Source organism: Bos grunniens, chromosome 12 (assembly GCF_055505025.1).
Source record: "Bos grunniens cultivar Pamir isolate PY7600 chromosome 12, Bosgru_T2T1.0, whole genome shotgun sequence".
In the NCBI taxonomy this organism is placed as follows: domain Eukaryota; kingdom Metazoa; phylum Chordata; class Mammalia; order Artiodactyla; family Bovidae; genus Bos; species Bos grunniens.
The window spans coordinates 11,882,460-11,905,661 of NC_141176.1; the positions used below are offsets into that span (position 1 = coordinate 11,882,460).

Here is a 23,202-nt window from a genome sequence, read left to right on the forward strand (position 1 = left end):
TTATAAATGTTTTAAACATCTAGAGAGTTATTCCACATACAATAACACAAAGACTGTACCATTAAAAAAAATAAAAAGGATCATACCATCGGTACTCTTGTCTAGTCTCTTCAGCTTATAATATTTTTGAGATTCATCTGTGTTGTAGCATATATCAATACTACATTCCTTTTTATTCCTGAGCACTATTTCACAGTATGGATGTGCCACAATTTGCTTATTCATTCACTTATTAATGAACATTTGGTAAACAAAATAGTGTCATTCACAGCAGCATAGATGGATCTAGACACTGTCATACTGAGTGAAGTAAGACACAGAAAAACAAGTATGATATCACTTTCACTTATACTTCAGTTTAGTTCAGTTGCTCATTCGGGTCCAACTCTTTGAGACTCCATGGACTCAGTCATGTCCAACTCTTTGCAACCCCATGAATTGCAACACGCCAGGCCTGTCCATCACCAACTCCCGGAGCTTGCTCAAACTCATGTCCATTGAGTCGGTGATGCCATCCAACCATCTCATACTCTGTTGTCCCCTTCTCCTCTTGCCTTCAATCATTCCCAGCATCACGGTCTTTTCAAATGAGTCAGCTCTTCACATCAGGTGGCCAAAGTATTGGAGTTTCAGCTTCAACATCAGACCTTCCAATGAATATTCAGGACTGATCTCCTTTAGGATGGACTTGCTGTCCAAGGGACTCTCAAGAGTCTTCACCAACGCCAAGGTTCAAAAATATCAATTCTTCAGTGCTCAGTCTTCTTTATAGTCCAACTCTCACATCCATACATAACTACTGGAAAAACCATAGTTTTGACTAGATGGAACTTTTTTGGCAAAGTAATGTCTGTTTTTTAATATGCTCTCTAGGTTGGTCATAACTTTTCTCCCACGGAGCAAGCGTCTTTTAATTTCATGGCTGCAATCACCATCTGCAATGACTTTGGAGCCCAAAAAAATAAAGTCTGTCACTGTTTCCACTGTTTCCCCATCTATTTGCCATGAAGTGATGGGACCAGATGCCATGATCCTCGTTTTCTGAATGCTGAGTTTTAAGCCCACTTTTTCAATCTCCTCTTTCACTTTCATCAAGAGGCTCTCTAGTTCCTCTTCACTTTCTGCCATAAGGATGCTGTCATCTGCATATCTGAGGGTATTGATATTTCTCCCAGAAAACTTGATTCCAGCTTGTGCTTCATCCAGCGCAGCATTTCTCATGATGTACTCTGCATATTAAGTTAAATAAGCTGGGTGACAATATACAGCCTTGACATACTCCTTTCCCAATTTGGAACCAGAAAGTGGAGAGTGAAAAAGTTGGTGATTTTACAGTGATTAACTGTAAAAAAAAGATCTTTTTTGTACAGTTCTTCTGTGTATTCTTGCCACCTCTTCTTAATATCTTCTGCTTCTGTTAGGTCCATACCATTTCTGTCCTTTATCAAGCCCATCTTTGCATGAAATGTTCCCTTGGTATCTCTAATTTTCTTGAAGAGATCTCTAGTCTTTTCCATTCTATTGTTTTCCTCTATTTCTTTGTATTGATTGCTGAGGAAGGGTTTGGTATTCTTTGGAACTCTGAATTCAAATGGGTCTGTCTTTCCTTTTCTCTTTTGCCTTTTGTTTCTCTTATTTTCACAGCTATTTGTAAGTCCTCCTCAGACAACCATTTTGCCTTTTTGCATTTCTTTTTCTTGGAGATGGTCTTGATCACTGCCTTCTGTACAATGTCACGAACCTCTGTCCATAGTTCTTCAGGCACTCTGTCTATTCGATCTAGTTCCTTGAATCTATTTGTCACTTCCACTGTATAATCGTAAGGGATTTGATTTAGGTCATACCTGAATAGTCTAGTGGTTTTCTCCACTTTCTTCAATTTAAGTCTGAATTTAGCAATAAGGAGTTCATGATCTGAGCCACAGTCAGCTCCCAGTCTTGTTTTTGCTGACTGTATATAGCCATCTTTGGCTGCAAAGAATATAATCAATCTGATTTCCGTATTGACCATCTGGTGATGTACATGTGTACAGTCATCTCCTGTGTTGTTGGAAGAGGGTGTTTGCAATGACCAGTGCGTTCTCTTGGCAAAACTTTATTAGCCTTTGCCCTGCTTCATTCTATACTCCAAGGCCAAATTTGCCTGTTACTCCAGGTATTTCTTGACTTCCTACTTTTGCATTCCAGTACCCTAAAATGAAAGGGACATCTTTTTTGGGTGTTAGTTCTAAAAGGTCCTGTAGGTCTTTATAGAACCATTCAACTTCAGCTTCTTCAGCATTACTGGTAGGGGTATAAACTAGGATTACCGTGATATTGAATGGTTAGCCTTGGAAATGAACAGAGATCATTCTGTCGTTTTTGAGACTGCATCCAAGTACTGCATTTCGGACTCTTTTGTTGACTATGAGGGCTACTCCATTTGTTCTAAGGGATTCCTGCCCACAGTGGTGGATATAAGGGTCATCTGAGTTAAATTCACCCATTCCAGTCCATTTCAGTTCGCTGATTCCTAGAATGTCGACGTTCACTGTTGCCATCTCCTGTTTGACCACTTCCAATTTGCTTTGATTCATGGACCTGACATGTCAGGTTCCTATGCAATATTGCTCTTTACAGCATTGGACTTTACTTCCATCACCAGTCACATCCACAATTGGGTGTTGTTTTTTATTTGGCTCTGTCTCTTCATTCTTTCTGGAGTGATTTCCCCACTGTTCTCCAGTAGCATGCTGGGCACCAACTGACCTTGTGAGTTCACCTTTCAGTGTCCTATCTTTTTGCCTTTTCATACTGTTCATGGAGTTCTCAAGTCAAGAATAGTCAAGTGGTTTGCCATTCCCTTTTCCAGTGGACCACGTTTTGTCAGAACTCTCCACCATGACCCATCTTGGATGGCCCTACATGGCATGGCTCATAGTTTCATTGAGTTAGACAAGGCTGTGGTCCATGTGATTAGATTGGTTAGTTTTCTGTGATAGTGATTTTCAGTCTGTCTGTCCTCTGATGGAGAAGGATAAGAGGCTTATGGAAGCTTCTTGATGGGAGAGACTGACTGAAGGGGAAACTGGGTCTTGTTCTGATGGGCGGGGCCCTGCTCAGTAAATCTTTAATTCAATTTTCTGTGGATGGTTGAGGCTGTGTTCCCTCCCTGTTGTTTGACCCGGGGCCAAACTATGGTAGAGGTAATGAAGATAATGGCGGCCTCCTTCAAAAGGTCCCATGCAGACATTGCTGCACTCAGTGCCCCCAACCTTGCAGCAGGCCACCACTGACCGATGCCTCTGCCAGAGACTCCTGGAGAGTCATGGGCAAGGCTGGGTCAGTCTCTTGTGGGCTCACTGCTCCTTTCTCCTGGGTCCTGGTGCACACAAGGTTTTGTTTGTCCCCTCCAAGAGACTGTTTCCCCAGTCCTGTGTAAGTTCTGGCAGCTCTATGGTGGGGTTAATGGCGACCTCCTTCAAGAAGGGTTATGCCACACCCAGGTCTGCTGTCCTTGCAGCAGTCCACTGCTGACCCGTACCTCCTCAGGAGACACTCAAACACAGTCTGTCTCAGTCTCTGTGCTGCTTGCTGCATGCTAAATCACTTCAGTCGTGTCCAGCTCTTTTGCAACCCCATGAACTGTAACCCGCCAGGCTCCTCTGTCCATGGAATTCTTCAGGCAAGAACACTGGAGTGGGTTGCCATTTCACTTTTATGTGGAATCTAAAAAAAAAAAAAAAAAGTACAATTAACTTATTTACAGAACAGAAGTGGAGTCAAAGATGCAGTAAACAAACTTAGGGTTACCAGGGAATAAAGGGGGAGAGGGATAAATTGGGAGATTGAGATTGCCATATACAATATTTATTAACACTGCTGCTGCTGCTGCTGCTAAGTCGCTTCAGTCGTGTCTGACTCTGTGCGACCCCATAGACGGCAGCCCACCAGGCTCCCCCGTCCCTGGGATTCTCCAGGCAAGAACACTGGAGTGGGTTGCCATTTCCTTCTCCAATGCATGAAAGTGAAAAGTGAAAGTGAAGTCGCTGAGTCTTGTCCGACTCTTGGCGGCTGCATGGACTGCAGCCCACCAGGCTCCTCCGTCCATGGGATTTTCCAGGCAAGAGTGCTGGAGTGGGGTGCCATTGCCTTCTCTGTTATTGACATTACTACATATAAAATGTACCCCTACCACGTCCGTGGTCAGGGGCGGCAGCCAACAGGAGCTACCCTGTGTCCGAGGTCAGGGGCAGTGGATGAGAGTGCCAGGCAGCAACAGCGCAGGAGCAGCCGAGAGGAGCTACCCCCACCCGAGGCCAGGGGCGGCAGCCGAGAGGAGGAACCCCACGTCCAAGGAGCGGTGACTGCGCGGGTGCAGGAGGGCCTAGAGGAGCTATCCCACGTTCAAGGTCAGGAGGGGCGGCAGTGAGGAGATACCCCTCGTTCAAGGTAAGGAGCAGCGGCTGCGCTTTGCTGGAGCAGCTGTGAAGAGATACCCCATGTCCAAGGTAAGACAAACCCAAGTAAGACGGTAGGTGTTGCAAGAGGCATCAGAGGGCAGACACACTGAAACCATAACCACAGAAAACTAGTCAATCTAACCACATTAGGACCACAGCCTTGTCTAACTCAATGAAACTAAGCCATGCCCACGGGGCAACCCAAGATGGGTGGGTCATGGTGGAGAGGTCTGACAGAATGTGGTCCACTGGAAAAGGGAATGGCAAACCACTTGACTATTCTTGACTTGAGAACCCCATGAACAGTATGAAAAGGCAAAAAGATAGGACACTGAAAGATGAACTTGCCAGGTCAGTTGGTGCCCAACATGCTACTGGAGAACACTGGGGAAATCACTCCAGAAAGAATGAAGGGATGGAGCCAAAGAAAAAACAACACCCAGTCGTGGATGTGACTGGTGATAGAAGCAAGGTCCGATGCTATAAAGAGCAATATTGCATAGGAACCTGGAATGTCAGGTCCATGAATCAAGGCAAATTGGAAGTGGTCAAACAAGAGATGGCAAGAGTGAATGTCGACATTCTAGGAACCAGCGAAGTTAAATGGACTGGAATGGGTGAATTTAGCTCAGATGACCTTTATATCTACTACTGTGGGCAGGAATCCCTTAAAGAAATGGAGTAGCCCTCATAGTCAACAAAAGAGTCCAAAATGCAGTACTTGGATGCAGTCTCAAAAACGACAGAATGATCTCTGTTCATTTCCAAGGCTAACCATTCAATATCATGGTAATCCAAGTCTATGCCCCGACCAGTAATGCTGAAGAAGCTGAAGTTGAACGGTTCTATAAAGACCTACAGGACCTTTTAGAACTAACACCCAAAAAAGATGTCCCTTTCATTTTAGGGTACTGGAATGCAAAAGTAGGAAGTCAAGAAATACCTGGAGTAACAGGCAAATTTGGCCTTGGAATACAGAATGAAGCAGGGCAAAGACTAATAGAGTTTTGCCAAGAAAATGCACTGGTCATAGCAAACACCCTCTTCCAACAACACAAGAGAAGACTCTACACATGGACATCACCAGATGGTCAACACCAAAATCAAATTGATTATATTCTTTGCAGCCAAAGATGCAGAAGCTCTATACAGTCAGCAAAAACAAGACTGGGAGCTGACTGTGGCTCAGATCATGAACTCCTTATTGCCAAATTCAGACTTAAATTGAAGAAAGTGGGGAAAATCACTAGACCATTCAGGTATGACCTAAATCAAATCCCTTATGATCATACAGTGGGAGCGAGAAACAGATTTAAGGGACTAGATCTGATAGAGCGCCTGATGAACTATGGATGGAGGTTCATGACACTGTATAGGAGACAGGGATCAAGACCATCACCAAGTTAAAGAAATGCAAAAAAGCAAAATGGCTGTCTGGGGAGGCCTTACAAAGAGCTGTGAAAAGAAGAGAAACAAAAGACAAAAGAGAAAAGGAAAGATATAAGCATCTGAATGCAGAATTCCAAAGAATACCAAAGAGAGATAAGAAAACCTTCCTCATCTATCAATGCAAAGAAATAGAGGAAAACAGCAGAATGGGAAAGACTAGAGATCTCTTCAAGAAAATTAGAGATACCAAGGGAACATTTCATGCAAAGATGGGCTCAATAAAGGACAGAAGTGGTATGGACCTGACAGAAGCAGAAGATATTAAGATGAGGTGGCAAGAATACACAGAAGAAGTGTACAAAAAAGATCTTCACGAACCAGATAATCACGATAGTGTAATCACTCACTTAGAGCCAGACATCCTGGAATGTGAAGTCAAGTGGGCTTTAGGAAGCATCACTACAAACAAAGCAAGTGGAGGTGATGAAATTCCAGTTGAGCTATTTCAAATCCTGAAAGATGATGCTGTGAAAGTGCTGCACTCAATATGCCAGCAAATTTGGAAAACAGCAGTGGCCACAGGACTAGAAAAGGTCAGTTTTCATTCCAATCCCAAAGAAAGGCAATGCCAAAGAATGCTCAAACTACCGCACAATTGCACTCATTTCACATGCTAGCAAAGTAATGCTCAAAATTCTCCAAGCCAGGCTTCAGCAATACATGAACTGTGAACTTCCAGATGTTCAAGCTGGTTTTAGAAAAGGCAGAAGAACCAGAAATCAAATTGCCAACATCCACTGGATCATCAAAAAAGTGAGAGAGTTCCAGAAAAATATCTATTTCTGCTTTATTGACTATGCCAAAGCCTTTGACTTCATGGATCATGATAAACTGCGGAAAATTTTGAAAGAGATGGGCATACCAGACCACCTAACCTGCCTCCTGAGAAACCTGTATGCAGGTCAGAAAGCAACAGTTAGAACTGGACATGGAACAACAGACTGGTTCCAAGTCGGGAAAGGAGTTTGTCAAGGCTGTATATTGTCACCCAGCTTATTTAACTTAATATGCAGAGTACATCATGAGAAATGCTGGGCTGGAGGAAGCACAAGCTGGAATCAAGATTGCTGGGAGAAATATCAATAACCTCAGATATGCAGATGACACCACCCTTATGGCAGAAAGCGAAGAGGAACTAAAGAGCCTCATGATGAAAGTGAAAGAGGAGAGTGAAAAGGTTGTCTTAAAGCTCAACATTCAGAAAACTAAGATCATGGCATCTGGTCCCATTACTTCATGGCAAATAGATGGGGAAACAGTGGAAACAGTGTCAGACTTTATTTTTTGGGGGCTCCAAAATCACTGCAGATGGTGATTGCAGCCATGAAATTAAAAGACGCTTACTCCTTGGAAGGAAAGTTATGACCAACATAGATAGCACATTAAAAAGCAGAGATATTACTTTGACAACAAAGGTCCATCTAGTCAAGGCTTTGGTTTTTCCAGTAGTCATGTATGGATGTGAGGGTTGGACTATGAAGAAAGCTGAGCACCAAAGAATTGATGCTTTTGAACTGTGGTGTTGGAGAAGACTCTTGAGAGTCCCTTGGACTGCAAGGAGATCTAATCAGTCCATCCTAAAGGAGACCTGTCCAGGGTGTTCATTGGAAGGTCTGATGTTGAAGCTGAAAATCCAATACTTTGGCCACCTGATGTGAAGAGCTGACTCATTGGAAAAGACCCTGATGCTGGGAAAGATTGAAGGTGGGATGAGAAGAGGACGACAGAGGATGAGTGGTTAGATGGCATCACCGACTCAGTGGACATGAGTTTGTGTAACTCCAGGAGTTGGCGATGGACATGGAGGCCTGGTGTGCTGCGGTTCATGGGGTCACAAACAGTAAGACATGACTGAGCCACTGAACTGAACTGAACTAATATGTGGAAATGAACTGTCCAACAATACACACATGCTGACAAAGTGACAGACTTTATTAGCAAGGGGGCCTGGGCAGAGAGCAGTAGTGTAAGGGAGCCCAGGACTGCTCTGCCACGTGGTCCACAGTCTCGGGTTTTATGGGGCTGGGATTAGCTTCTGGCTCGTCTCTTGCCAATCACTGTGACTCAGGGTCCTTCCTGGTGACACACTCATTTCAGCCAAAATGGATGCCAGCGAGAAGGATTCTGGAAGGGCAGATGGACTGGCATCTCCTCTCTCCTTTTAACCTTTCCCAGATTCTTTCAGTTGGTGGTAGCCTGTTAGTTCCATGTCCCTGGCCAGGACGTCCTGTTGTAATATAACTCACGCAAATGGCGACCATGGTGCCTGGCCAGGGTGAGCGGTTTCAGTGAGTGTTCCCCCTAATAGTCCACCTGGTTTCATCAGTGGGAATTTCAAGTCTATTCCTTTCTCATAGCTTATGAAACTTGGTGTCTTCCTCGGAAGGGATGTCGGTTTGGGTTCCACACGGCTGAGGTTGCCGAACTTGTTGTCTTGCCATTATGACATATTAACCTTGTTTGATACATTAATTGAAAATATATCACTGCCCTAGGAGTGTGTGAACATCTTGTCACAATGACGCATTTGGAGGTCTTTTCCCGAGACAAGGAGGCACCAAGTTAATTCTCTTCTTTGGGCCATCTCAGTAGTTTACCATCTTTGAACACGAGGATTTGATGAATTATTGTGCTCTAAATGGTGCTGACTGAGGACTGGATTCCTTTCTATAATGCTATTAAGTTCTTCCTGCTTTTGGTACAATTTCTGCTTTTCCTAGAGTTGTTTCATTAACTTGTGGATTTCTACTCATTGCTTTCACAGATTTTAAAAAGACTATGCTTTATAAACCAACATGTACTTAAAAGGAAGATACAAACATCCATATATATTAATAAACATAATTTTTGTGTAACTGCCTTTCTGTACATTTTATAATTGACTTTTTTCCTTTTGGGTATTGGAATGATGCTCATAGATGCTCACAGAATCACCCAGTTCAGCTAAGGTAATGTATACCAGTGGTTCTCAAAGTGTGGTCTCTGGACCATCAGCAGCAGCTTCACCTGGGAATCTGTTAGAAATGCAGATTCCTGGGCTGTGTTACAGACAGGCTGGATTGGAAACTCTAGGGTGTGGGCCCAGTGATGTGGGTTTTAACAGCTCCATATGTTTCTGAGACTCTCTCAAGTGTGAGAACCACTGATCTACATTGTCTATGAAGAAGATGATATTAAACTGTCATTACATGGCCAGGGGAGCCCACTCTGAGTTACTCCATGGCAGATGTTTTTGAAAAGCATCTTTGTAAACAGTAAGGCCTTACTGTGTAGCACGGATAACTATACTCATTATCCTATGATAAGCCCCTTGAACAGCAAGGAGATCAAACCAGTCAATCCTAAAGGAAATCAACCCCAATATTCATTGGAAAGACTGATGCTGAAGCTGAATCTCCAATATGTTGGTTACCTGATGCGAAGAACTGACTCACTGGAAAAGATCCTGATGCTAGGAAAGATTGAGGGCAGGAGGAGAAGGGGATGACAGAGGATGAGATGGTTGGATGGCATAACTTACTCAATAGACATGAGTTTGAGCGAACACTGGGAGATGGTGAAGAACAGAGAAGCCTGGAGTACTGTAATCCATGGGGTCACAAAAAGTCAGACACGACTGAAGAACTGAACAACAATAATGATAAACCATAATGGAAAAGAATATTTTAAAAATGTGTATATATATATGTGTATGTATATAACCAAATTACCTTGCTTTACAGCAGACATTTTTTTTAAAAAGAAAAAGAAAATTAAAAAGCATTTTTGCTTACTAGAAACAGCAAGATGATCCAGATTCAGAGATTTGTTCCCTTTTCCCTGTTACTCAATAAACTTTTCTCCAAGAAGTCCTTTTTCCATTCAGTGAAGTTAGAGAACAAAATCCTGCTGGTAGTTATGTTTGCATGCTTCAGGAAGGATCCAAAGAACAGCTGTGGACGTCGGGACACATTCAGTGAGAGAGCTTAAATGTTCGATGCTCACACTGATCATTTTTTCCCATTGAACATGTTATGTTACTGGATTCTACTTACAGTATGAGGTTTTATCGAACGCAAAAATTTCCTACTATGTTGACAACATAGAACCTGCTTTCACTGATTCTTTTTCATGCAAGGTTACCCAAACTCTCAATTTTTAAAAAGTTAAACTGCATTTCCTTCTCAAAAAGTCATCTTTTCAAAGTATTTCAAGAGTATGAAAGTATCATCTAGAAAGAGAAGAGGATAACTTTGTAGCAGATTCATCTCCAAAGGGTGGGGTCACGAGTAATGTTACTTTTACTGCCCTGGGAACCCTGTAGCTGGTCCGCTTTTTTTTTTTTTTTAATTGAAAAACCTATCACTGCCTTATTTATATTTCATTGCAATTAGTATGATTATTTTGAAGTTTTCCCTACCAGGGGATTCTGGTAAAATCAAAAGGAAATTTTGTATTCTTCTCTCTATTTTTCTCCACATGTACAATGCTGGTGGTGTGTCTGCTAAATTTGTGTTTATTTATTCATGTCTTTCTTTTGTAAAAATTTACCATCTTAACCATTTAAATTTATTCATTTATTTATTTCGCTGCTTTGGGTCTCTGTTGCCACAAGAGTGATCTTCCTTACCTCATGCAGAGTGTTTCACTGTGGCCTGGAGGCTCTCTAGCTGTGGTGCGTGGGCTCAGTAGCTACGCAGCAAATGGGATCTTAGTTCCTGCACCCTCTGCATTGCAACTGCTAAGTCGTTTTAGTCATGTCCGACTCCTTGCGACCCTATGGACCGTAGCCTGCCAAGCTCCTCTGTCCATGGGATTCTCCATGCAAGAATCCTGCAGTGGGTTGCCATGGCCTCCTGCAGGGGATCTTCCTGACCCAGGGATTGAACCCGAGTCTCTTACATCTCCTGCATTAATAGGTAGGTTCTTTACTATTAGCGCCACCTGGGAAGTCCCCAGGGATTCCCTGGTAGCTCAGTTGGTTAAAAATCTGCCTACCAATGGGGAAGTCCCCATTTATTCATTTCTACCCATGTGAGATTTTGTGTTAAAACACAGGAAAGAGTCAACTGATCCCGATGGAATGCACAAAACAGTGTGATGGAATGTAGAAGATGGAGAATCCACTGTCCAGACCTCAGAGGGCCATCGTTTGTCACTTCCCATCTACAGTCATGTCCCCTAACCCCAACCCAGATCAAATGTTCATCTAAAATAAACCCTGGGTATTGGGGATGGCCTAGTCACTCAGACATGTCCGACTCTTTGCAACCCCATGGACTGTAGCCCGCAAGGCTCCTCTGTCCATGGGATTCTCCAGGTAAGAAAACTGGAGTGGGTTGCCATTCCCTTCTTTAGGGGATCTTCCTGACCCAGGGATACGATGTAAAAAAGGCCATGTTGTATGACTGTTTTTATTTGCTAATACATTTGTATTACAAAATAAATTTTGTAAAGGTAGACATTTTTAAAAGGGCTTTTGCATGCGTCATCTTATTTAAATGCCCCCAAAGCTAAAGACATCATGTTATTTTCTTATCTTATATTTAAGGAAACTGAAGCTCAGAAAAGTTCCATGTCCTTCTCATAGTACACAGGCAGCTTAACAGCAAGACAAGCACTGGAGTCCAGGCCTTCTGAACCCCTAGTTCATTACTTGCTCCTGCCTTGAACCAACTGCATCTCTGTGTGACTGTGTGGTAGTCATTTGCTCATTCAAATGCAAATGGAATACTTACCAGGTGCCTGATGCTGGAATTAAAAAACACCTCTACAACTTGCCATGCTGGTTTGGGTTTAAAAAAGAGTGCTAGCTCAATTCCAGCGTTCGAATTTCTTTTTTCCTCTGTGACTTTAAGGTGCTACAAAGCGCTGGAGAGTAGGTTTACGCCCATGTTCTTGCTCCTTCCCATAGAGTTCTGTTTGTGGCTTTAACCATTCAAATCCATCTCTATAATCAAGTTAGAGGCTTTGCAGGTAGCACAGTGGTAAAGAATCCACCTGCCAATGCAGGAGATGCAGACACGTGGGTTCAACTCCTGGGTTGGGAAGATCCCCCTGGAAGAGGAAATGGCAACCCATTTCAGTATTCTTGCCTGGGATATCCCATGGACAGACTTTGCAACCCCGTGGCTATAGTCCATGGGGTCGCAGAGTTGGACAGGACTTAGCACAACTAAGCATGCGTGAGCATAATTAAGTTCGGCAAGTGGCTTACGAACGGGCAGTGGGCTGTGGGTTTGTGGATGGGGGCAACATAGCTAGAGAGATCAGAGAAGGCAGGACAGATCTTGGTCCTGGGAGTGAACTTCTGAGGACAGCTGTCTCCTCTTTGTGCTCCCCAGATGGTGGCAGCAGAAAGTCACAGAATCTGGCACTAGGGAAAGTCCTGTCTTGAGACTGCCTGAGACTCGCTGTGTGTTGTCTTGGTTTAAAATCATATTAAAGTGCTTTTCTTTCTTCAGTAGTTAAAAGTTAAATGCATACCTACCTTATGATCCAGTCTTTTTACTCTGAGGTATTTCTAAGAGAAACAAAACCATCTGCCCATACTTGTGTATCAGCTTTGTTTATAATACTCAAAACTAGAAACAACCAAAATCTCCATCAACTGGTGAAGAGATAAACTGTGGTATATCCATACAGTGGAATATTATTTAGCAATAAAAAACGAGTGAGTGATTGATACACACCACAACATGGAAAAGGCTCAAAATAATTACAGAAGGAGGGTACACACTGTATGGTTCCATTTATTTAAAATCCTAGAAAATGGAAACTAATCTAGAGTGACAGAAAGCAGATCAGTTGCCTGGGAATGGGGCTGGAGGGGCTGACAACGGGACAGGAGAAAACTCTGGGGATGGTGGCTACGTTCCCTACCTTGAGAACAGAAGCCAAAACTTACCAGATTGTTCACTCAAAGCTTGTGCAGTTTATTGCACGTTGATTATCCTGCTGCTAAGTCACTTCAGTCGTGTCCGACTCTGTGAGACCCCATAAGATGGCAGCCCACCAGGCTCCCCCGTCCCTGGGATTCTCCAGGCAAGAACACCAGAGTGGGTTGCCAGTGCCTTCTCTGTGATTATCCTGAGATAACTGAAAAAAATCACATGGAGGTAGGTAGTTTTCTTTCTTTGAAAGATCCCTTGTTTCTATGCCATGACTTCATTTACTGTTTTGTTTTTTTAAGTAGACTTTGTTATGAAGAATGATTTAGGTTCACAACAAAATGTGTGGAAGTACAGAGACTTTTTAGTGACCTCCTGCCCGCACACAAGCACAGCCTCCCCCCATCACCCACCTTCCCTTCTGCCATGTGGTCACGGGGATTAGAGCTGGATGTCTTTGAGGGCTGTTATCCCGCCCGCTGCAGCATCCTTTGGCAAGCACCGTATCTCTAAGTTTTGTCCATGTGGTTGAGTGTCTCAGTAGTTTGCTTCTTCTTTGCTGAGCTGTATTCTGGTAGACACACACGGTTGTGCTTCTATTCTGTTGATGGACATTTGGGTTGTCACCAGTGTTTGGTTATTATGAATAAAAATTCATTCCTACATATATTTTTTCCTTGGACAAAAATGTATGAGAATTGCTAGACCACAGGGTCATTCCATGTTGGACTTCTCATGTGTTTCTTAGTCATTCCTATATCTTTTTTTGTGAGATGTGTGTTCAAATGTTTTGTCCATGTTTTGTTCCCCTAGGTTGTTTATCTTCTTCTTCAGTTCAGTTCAGTTCAATTCAGTTGCTCAGTCGTGTCCGACTCTTTCGATCCCATGAATTGCAGCACACCAGGCGTCCCTGTCCATCACCAACTCCCGGAGTTCACTCAGACTCACGTCCATCGAGTCTGTGATGTCATCCAGCCATCTCATCCTCTGTCGTCCCCTTCTCCTCTTGCCCCCAGTCCCTCCCAGCATCAGAGTCTTTTCCAATGAGTCAACTATTCACATGAGGTGGCCAAAGTACTGGAGTTTCAGCTTTAGCATCAGTCCTTCCAAAGAACACCCAGGACTGACCTCCTTTAGAATGGGCTGGTTGGATCTCCTTGCAGTCCAAGGGACTCTCAAGAGTCTTCTCCAACACCACAGTTCAAAAGCATCAGTTCTTCGGTGCTCAGCCTTCTTCACAGTCCAACTTCTTAGTTTGTATTAATAGATGATCTTCCTATGTTCTAAAAGCAAATCCTGTGAGATGTATAAATTTCAATATTTTCTTTCAGTCTGTGGCTTGCCTTTTTCTTTTTGTAATGGTATCTAATGAACAAAATTTTAAAATTCTGATGGTCTGATTTCTCAATGAAAAAATGATTAGTGTCATTTATATACTGTTTAAAAATCTTCCCCTATATCCAAGCCTTGAGTATACGTGCTTATGTTTTCTTCTAGAAGCTCTGTACATATAGCTTTTATGTTTAGGTCTATGATCTATCTCAAGTTACTTTTTATATAGAGTGTACAGTAAGTTTTATTGTTCATTTTTCTTCTGTACAGATATCTAGTTATTCCAGCACCACTTGTTGAAAAGATTTTTATTTCCTTGTTGAATTGCATTGACACCTTTCTCATAAATCAATTAACCAAATATGCATGCATTTATTTCTGAACTTTTTTCTGGTATTGGCAATCCTTGCCAATAATACAATTTTAATAACTTTAACTTTAAAGGAAGTCTTAAAATCAGATAGTGTAACTTTAATTTCTTCTGCAAGATGATTTTCACTATTATAGGTCAATTTTTTTACTTATAGCACTGTTGTGAGTTGAATTTAACCCCCTGCTAGCCCCCAACGATATGTTGAAGTCCTCAGCCCTCATACCTGTGAATGGGACCTTGTTTGGCAATAGGCTTTTTATAGATGTAATCAGGAGAAGGCAATGGCACCCCACTCCAGTACTCTTGCCTGGAAAATCCCATGGACAGAGGAGCCTGGTAGGCTGCAGACCATGGGGTTGCTAAGAGTCGGACACGACTGAGCGACTTCACTTTCACTTTTCACTTTCATGCATTGGCGAAGGAAGTGGCAACCCACTCCAGTGTTCTTGCCTGGAGAATCCCAGGGACAGGGGAGCCTGGTGGGCTGCCGCCTATGGGGTTGCACAGAGTCAGACACGACTGAAGTGACTTAGCAGCAGCATAGATGTAATCAACGTAAGTCAAGGTAGTACAGAGCTTCCCAGGTAGCACAAGTGTTAAAGAATCTTCCTGCCAATGCAGGAGACACAAGAGACGTGGGTTGGATCTCTGGGTTGAGAAGATTCCCTGGAGTAGGAAATGGCACACGGCTCCAGTATTCTTGCCTGGAAAATCCCACAGATGGAGGAACCCAGTGGGCTACAGTTCATGGGGGACTGCAGTTGCTACATGACTGAGCGCACACACACACATACTGAATTAGGGTGAACCCTAATCCAATATGACTGTGTCCTTAAGAAGATGAGAAGGGGCACAGACAAAGACACACAGGGAAAAGGCCATGTGAAGATGGATCAGGGATCAGAGTGATGCATCTGCAGACCAGGAAACCTCCAGAAGCTCGGGGAGAGGCGTGGGACTGATCCTGCCTCACAGCCTTCAGAAGGAACCAACCCTGCTGACCCCTTGGTTTTGCACTTCTGGCCTCCAGAACTGTGAGATAATATAATTCTTTTGTTGTAACCACCCAGTCTGTGGTATTTGGTTATGGCAGCCCTAGAAAACTAATATAGTCAATGAAACATAATCCAAACCTGCTTAAGCAATAAGGAAATGCCTATCTCTTACTCGTCCAGAGATGATGGACTCCTGGTGAGATTTGTGCGAAGTATTAGATGTTAGGATGAAGTTCAGCTATAAAGGTCAGAAATCCCCACAGTAGTGGCTTACACAGATGGACACTGTTTTTTGTTTTTCTCTCATGTAGGTGTTGGTATTCTTGGATTTGGTTGGTATGGGGGCGGCAGGAAATAAGGCTCTGGAATTCTTCTATCCTTTCACCAGCATCCTCAATATACAGCTTCCACCTCATGGTGTGAAATCCAGCTTCAAGTCTCCATCCAGAGTAGCGAGGACAAGGGTGCCTGTCCCCTTCCCTTGAGGCTACATCTCAAAGATTTGCATAGAGTATCTGCCCAGAACCTGTGGTCTAGAATTAAGTCACATGACCACTCACAACTGCAAGGGCAGTTGAGAAATACAGTCTTTATTTCAGGAATCCATGGGTCTGAAGGGGAGAACCGACATTAGGAAACAAAAGTTTCTTCCATATAACACCCGTAAAGGAATGCTAGGAGTCTTTTGCTGATTGGATTTTAGAGGCTTAAGGGGAAAAAAATCTTGTCTGGAGATAAAACTTTGAAAACTTATAAATGTTAGTTACAATCTTGATAGGGGATGAGATGGCCCAGCCAGAGTATAGGTGAGAAGAAAGAGTTGTAGGGGATTCAGACTTTAATTATGCAGTAGAGACGAAATGGTTCTGAGAAGAAATGGAGAGGTGGTTAGACAGATGTGCAGGAAAAACTTTCAGGAGAGAGTGGTTAACAGTTTGCAAGGGGAAGAGATGCCAATTAAGATAGAGAACTGGTCTTTAAAAATGTAAGAAGTTGTGATTTTCTGTTTCAGAATTATAAGCTACCTCAAGTCTTCCTCAAAGCAGACCTGTGTGACTGAATGACCTCTGGAACTTGACATATATGTAAACTATAGTGTAAAGTGAGTGTGTTGCCATGCTTAATCGCTCAGTCTTGTCCAACTCTTTGCAACCCCGTGGACTGTAGCCCACCAGGCTTCTCTGTACATGGAGATTCTCCAGGCAAGAATACTGGAGTGAGTTGCTATGGCCTCCTCCAAGGGATCTTCCCAACCCAGGGATTGAACCCAGATCTCCCAGATTGCAGGCGGATTCTTTACCATCTGAGTCACCAATGAAGCCCTCATACTGCAAAGACTTTATAGCTAATTTGGGTTCAGGGCTCATGAAAGACAAGGCTCCCCAGCCCTCCTCAGTGAGAGACAAGGTCACACCTGAACAATATGGTCACTTACCACCTTCATCACTAAGGTCAGGTAACTGACGACCACAGAGGCCCTGGAATAGAAAACGAAACCCGGCCAGAAGGCTCGAGGGAGAGAGGGTTTAACTTCTGCCTTCTGTATGGTTCTAGGAAAGGATTCACAATGAACGTAGAAGTGGACTCGCATGCTTACACTAAGAGACGGGTAAGAGCAGCTTAGCTAAGGACTGTGAGCGACAGAGAAAGACGGGAAACAACCCTAAGTGCCCATCAACTTGAGAGTGGGTAAATATACTGTTCTGTAGTCATCCAATAGAATTCTATTTGGCAGACTTAGTGAATAAACTAGATCTGTGTGTATCAACTTATGTAAAAACTGTTGAATGAAAACGAAGCATGTTCAGCGTTAGTTATGTAAATTTAAAAACCACACAAAGCAATACTATTTTTTTTTAGTGTACATACGATTTAGTTGCACAAACATGGACTGAGAGGGCACTTCCCAAATTCATGGTCATGTTGATCTCTGGGGAGGGAGAGGATGGGACCTGGAAGGACGGAAAAGGAGTTTTCAACTGTATCTGTATTGTTCTACTTCTCTTGCCAAGAAATGTGTGAAGCATATGAAAAGGTGGTCAATTTACTTACTTACTAGGGAAGTATGAATTAAAGTCACAGGAAGAAGAAAAAAGAACCCGCAGTAAGATACTAGTACACAGTTACTGCTATGGCTAAAATGAACAAGAATCATGTATTGACCCAAATATGGAACAACTGGAATTCTTCTCATTGCTGACAGTTCATTCAACTACTTCAGAAAACTCTTTGGCAGTATCTTCAAAAGCAAAACATACACCTATCATGTGATTCTGAAATTCCCTCCTACGTATCAACCCAAGAGAATTGAGTGTTTATGGGCAGCAAAAGAAATGTACAAGCTGTACATAGCAGCTTATTTATACTAGCCAGTGACTAGAGATCCTCAAGCCATTCTGGTTATTCCCTTTCCAGATGTATATCCCATAGACAATGATTTTGTATACCAGTAGACAGGTGCAAGAATACTTGTTGTTACATTACATTACATTTGCAACAACAACAGCATAACAACTCACATCTCCAACAGGAGGATGGGTTCATACTGCAACAACATGGACGCATCTCATGGTCATAATGTTAAACAAAAGAAGTCAGATATGAAATAATACATACACTACGATTTTAGTTGGCAAAAGTCACTCCTGGTGGCAGAATTCGGAAGAGGAGTTACTGTTCTGAATAGGAGTTACTTTTGAGGAGCTATTGACTGGAAAATGGCATAGAGACCCTTCTGGGATGATGACAAACTACTGTATCTTGATCCGGATAGTAATTACATGGGGGTACACATAGGTTCCCTGGTGGCTCAGATGGTGAAGAATCTGCCTGCAATGCAGGAAACCTAGGTTCGATCCCTGAGGTGGGAAGATCCCCTGGAGAAGGGAAAGGCTACTATTCTTGGGCTTGCCAGGTGGTGCTGAATCCACTTGCCAAAGCAGGAGATGCACGAGACACAGGTTTGATCCCTGGATCGGGAAGATCCCCTGGAGAAGGAAATGGCAACCCATTCCAGTATGCATGCCTGGAAAACCCCATGGACAGAGGAGCCTGGTGGGCTACAGTCCATGGGGTCGCAAGAGTCAGACACAACTGAGGGGCCGAGCATGGACTGAGCACACATATAGGCAGGAATTTACCAAACTGGGCACTCAAGATTTGCATACTTCATTGTATATAAGTTACACATCAAAAAATCTGAAGCAAAAATGACAAACGTTAACATGTGCTCATTTTCAGTGGTGGGTACACAGTGCTATTACATTTCTAATTAGGAAAGAGAGGGAGCAGTAGTTCTCCAGAACGGAAGTGACACCTTCCTAGAGGAGGTGACACTTTGAGTTGAGACCCCTGCCCATCCATCTCCCCAGAGCTTGGGCGAGGGAGTTCCCTTACAGTAGGGTGCAGAAGACACCAACCAACCAACCAACTTCTCCTGGTAGAGGTAAGGTGATCCTCATGTCACTGTCTTAGTAAATTGGCATAGCCACTAAAAAGTGTTCTGTGGGCTCATGGACTGAAAGGAAATCAAACCAGTCAATCCTAAAGGAAATCAACCCTGAATATTGATCGAAAGGACTAATGCTGAAGCTCCAGTACTTTGGCCACCTGATGTGAAGAGCCAACTCGTTGGAAAAGATCCTGATGATGGGAAAGATTGATGGCAGAAGAAGGGGGCAGCAGAGGATGAGATGGTTGCATGGCATCACCGACTCAAGGGACGTGAATTTGAGCAAGCTCCGGGAGATAGTAAAGGACAGGGAAGCCTGGTGTGCTGCAGTCTGTGGGATCACAAAGAGTGGACATGACTGAGCAACTGAATAACAACAAGGTTCTCTGAAGATTAGCTAAACTGTTTCTTCAACCCAGAGGACCTGACTTCCCAGCCGTCGTGCAAGAGCTGGGCTGGGATGTCCACTGCTCTGCTTCCCAGCCAAGCCAAAGAAAGAGCGGGCTGCTGCATTTGTAAGGCAGCCCTCTTTGCCTCAGCTCCCAGGTGGGCGACTGCTCCTTTATCCCAGGGCACCCCTCTGTGGGTACCACAGCAAGTCAAAGAGTATGAGAGAGGGAAAGAGATTTTTAAAAAGCAACGAAAGTGGCAAAAGGAAGAAAAAAGGATGTGTACGCTTTGCCTCGTTGCATCAAGAACCTGGGCTAATTGCCCCCTTAACTGGAGCCTCTTCCTCCTGTTTGCTCCATTCTCTACTTTACTAGAAGCCCTGAGCAGCTCTGAAACCAGACAGACCTGCCTTTCCATCACTAGGTGACTAGCATGCTATTTAAGCTCTCTGTGCCTCAGTTTCCTCACGTGTAAACAGAAGCAGTAATTCTACCTCTCAAGGCTGCTGTGGGCCTGAAAAGGGTGCACGCCAAGACCTGCCCAAGGAGACCTTTGACAACTGGAGTAAGACACCTCCCTTCCCTCCGAGGCTGGTTTGCCGGCAGACACCCTGGCAGCACCGTCCAATAGGACTTTGAGTGAGGATGGCTCTTAAGCACTTGATAGATGTCCCGAGCAACTGGGGTACTGAATTGCTCACCTTATTCTATTCTGTTTTAGTTACCTATGGGCTTTCCTGGTGGCTCAGCAATACAGAATCTGCCTGCAATGCAGAAGACACGGCAGGAGCCCTGGGTTGGATCCCTGGATGCCGAAGATCCCCCGGAAGAGGGCATAGCCACCCTCTCCAGTATTCTTGCCTGGAAAATTCCATGGACAAAGGAGCCTGGCGGGCTACATGGGGGTCTCAAAGAGTCAGACACAACTGAGCAAAAAACACAACTCAGTTGCTTTACATTTAAGAAGCCACCTGTGCCAAGGGGCTGAAGCCTCGGGGCAGCGCACCGTGTAGGGCTTTTAGGGTCAGGACTGGTCCCCTGCCAGGCGGCTGGGTGGGGTGGCTCAGTGTGGACCCTGAGAGGGACCGGCTTAGTGCTGCATCCACGTAGTAATTTCTTCCCTGAACAAAATCCTACCACGAAGACCCAGGACTGTATGTAGTCAGGCCCCGGGCGCCGAGATGGGAACAACTGTAAAACCGTGGACTCTACCGACTTCTGCCCCCTTGCCCTCAGCACTCCGTGCACCCGAAGTCCTCACGGGCCTTGGGAGCAATGGCGAGGGAACGCGCGGGAGGGACCCCTGCGGTTCCCACGTGGGTCAGGGTCTCCCACGGCTCCTGGCTGCTTTATTCTTCGCAACAAAGCCGGAGGGCTAGGCATTTCCCTTTCACAGATGAGGAAACGGAGGCTGGAGGAGCTTAAGGGCACCGGCAGGGAGGCACAGCCGCAAAGTCTTGGGGATTCTGGTGGTGTCGCCAAAGCCACGTCCGTGGGGGCCCGTCGTCAGGGCGCGCGGGGGAAGCGGCGGGTAAATATTTGGGGCTGTAACCCGGGCTCGGGCGACTGGGCGTCACCGCGGTTCCCCGGCGCGCGCGTGGCGAGGGCGGTGCCCGGTGCCCGGGGTGGGGACGGAGGCGTCCGAGGCGCGGCGGCGGGGACAGACCCGGCGGCCCGGCTCCCGCGGCCCCGCCCCAGCCCGCCCCCGCCCGCGGCTATAAGACTTCGGGGCGCGCGGGCGGAGGAGACCCGGGAAAGGGCGGGCGGGCGCGCGGTGCCGGCAGCGGCGCGGCTGGAGCACTGCCGGACGAGGGAGCAGACTGAGCGGGACGCTGCCCGGAGAGGGGACGGCGCGAGCAGCACGCACGTCTGCACGACCCCAGCGCCCAGACCTCGCAGGATTCCGGCCCCTCAGCGACACGCGCCGGCGGAGCCCCCCATGAAGCCGCCCGCCGCGCAGGGCAGCCCCGCGGCCGCCGCGGCCGCAGGTGAGTGGCGAGGGGTGGGGGTGGGGGGTGGGTCTCCTTAAACCCGGGCATTGGAGAAGGAAATGGTAACCCACTCCAGTATTCTTGCCTGGAGAATCCCATGGACAGAGAAGCCTGGTAGGCTACAGTCCACGGGGTCGCAAAGAGTAGGACACGACTGAGCGACTTCACTTACTTGCAGGGGGCTGGGGGCGAAAGAAGCAGGGTCCCGCGTAGTCTCTCTCCATCCCTCCGCCTGCCTCCCCTCTGCCCCCGCCCGGCTGGGGGACACGTCACGGGCGCATCCTGACTCAGTCCTCCCGCCGCCCCCGGGGCCGCGAGCGTGGGGATCCGTCCACCACCCGAAAGAGCTCGGCCTTGCGGCTTAGCGGCGTGACCTTTGACTTGCAACTCCCCCGGGTGGAGGCTCAGTTTCTTTATCTCTAAAATGGGCGCGATGCTAGCGCGCATTTCAGGGGGCGGTGGAGTCTTGAACGATAACAGCCAGCGGCCGGCGGCGATCGCGGGCTGCCCCACCCCGCCCGACCCCGGCCGGAGCGCAGTCCACGTGGTCTGGCGACCCTCGGGTACCCCGCGGGCGCCGGCGGGACGCGGGACCCGACCGTGGCCCGGCTCCCGCCCTCACCCGCGCCCTCCGCCTCTGCGCAGCCCCGGCCTTGGACTCTGCCGACGCGGGGGACCTGACGGACGCGCTGTGCGAGTTCGATGCGGTGCTGGCCGACTTCGCGTCGCCCTTCCACGAGCGCCACTTCCGCTACGAGGAGCACCTGGAGCGCATGAAGCGGCGCAGCAGCGCCAGCGTCAGCGACAGCAGCGGCTTCAGCGACTCCGAGAGTGAGTGTGGCGCCGCCGCGGAAGCTGTCGCGCCCCGGGCACTCCGGGCACCCGGCCCGCGGGGGAGCGCCCGGGGCTCGGGGCTCCGCGTGCTCATCGGGAAAACCGCGGGCTGGGGGCCCGGCCGAGCGAGCCCCGAAGCCCAGCGCCGTCTCTAGGACTCTGGGAGTCTCTGGGGCCGCACGGCCGGCAGGGACCAGACCCCGGAGGGCGGTCTCCCGAAGGCAGGCTGGGCTCCACGCCGCCCGCCGGCAGGTGTCAGGACCCAGGAGGGCCTCCCCAGGGCGCCCTCTCCCCGCTCCTTGCCGCTTTCAGCGGCATCTTCAGAGGATGTGGAGAAAGCGCCACAGGCGTGGGGTCCAGGGCCCCCGAGAGGGCGCAGGATGGACATATTGGTGAAACCAGGAAAGGTTTCTTAAGCTCCCGTTCTTGGGGTGTTTGAAACGCTTCTTGCACTTTCTCCTGGCCCTGAGCCCGCCGAACTTGGTATTACACTGTCCGAAGTTTTGAAAGAATCCTAGCACTGCTAAGTCCAAGTATTTAGAGAGTGTCCCTCATCCTTCAGGCAGGTCCATGACGTGAACTGCTGGCTCAGACTCCCGGCCCCACCCCGGTACCCAGTCTGGGGCTGGGGGTGGGGAGGAAGAGGGGATAGGGTGGGAGAGGGCTGGGGCGGGGGCGGCGGCGTGAGTGGGTGGGTGGGTGCCGGTAGAGAGCAGATGGACGCAGAGCTGCTTCCTGCTTACTGTTTCATGGTGGAGACCACCCCCCAGGCTGCCCTAAATCACCTTGTTATAAAGAAAGGCCACTTTTTCCAGGACCTCAAATGTCCTGTAGGATCAAACAGCAAACTGGGTGACTTTTCAATCTTCTGTGACTGTCGTTTTTCCCAACCCGCATGACTTACTATTTTTCAAAGTGAATTTTGAACACTACTGGATAATTCTTGAGGTTTCATTCCCTAGATGGGTTACTTGCCAAAATGTCACTCCCTTTGCTGCCCTTTACTCTGGAAGTAAAAACAATGAGCTTTCCTTGTGATTCCCTTCTTTTGCCATCTGAAGCTTCTCCTTGTTACAG

The 23,202-nt window shown here is 46.4% G+C and overlaps 1 protein-coding gene and 1 long non-coding RNA gene across 2 annotated transcripts in view; one reads left to right on the top strand and one right to left on the bottom strand.

The window, feature by feature from the left end:
• On the bottom strand, positions 1-21,670 carry LOC147361373 (uncharacterized). The gene is made up of 2 exons (XR_015137813.1): positions 21,464-21,670; positions 1-3,708 (listed from the first exon to the last, which is right to left on the bottom strand). It is a non-coding gene; the product is annotated as an uncharacterized LOC147361373 (long non-coding RNA).
• The window catches only part of RGCC (regulator of cell cycle), a 15,307-nt gene continuing 13,151 nt past the window's right edge, over positions 21,047-23,202 (top strand). The window contains exons 1-2 of the mRNA XM_086328811.1: positions 21,047-21,288; positions 21,937-22,122. Of these exons, the coding sequence (XP_086184937.1) occupies positions 21,240-21,288; positions 21,937-22,122 (235 nt within the window). The 5' untranslated portion in view covers positions 21,047-21,239. The remainder of the gene's footprint in view (positions 21,289-21,936; positions 22,123-23,202) is intronic.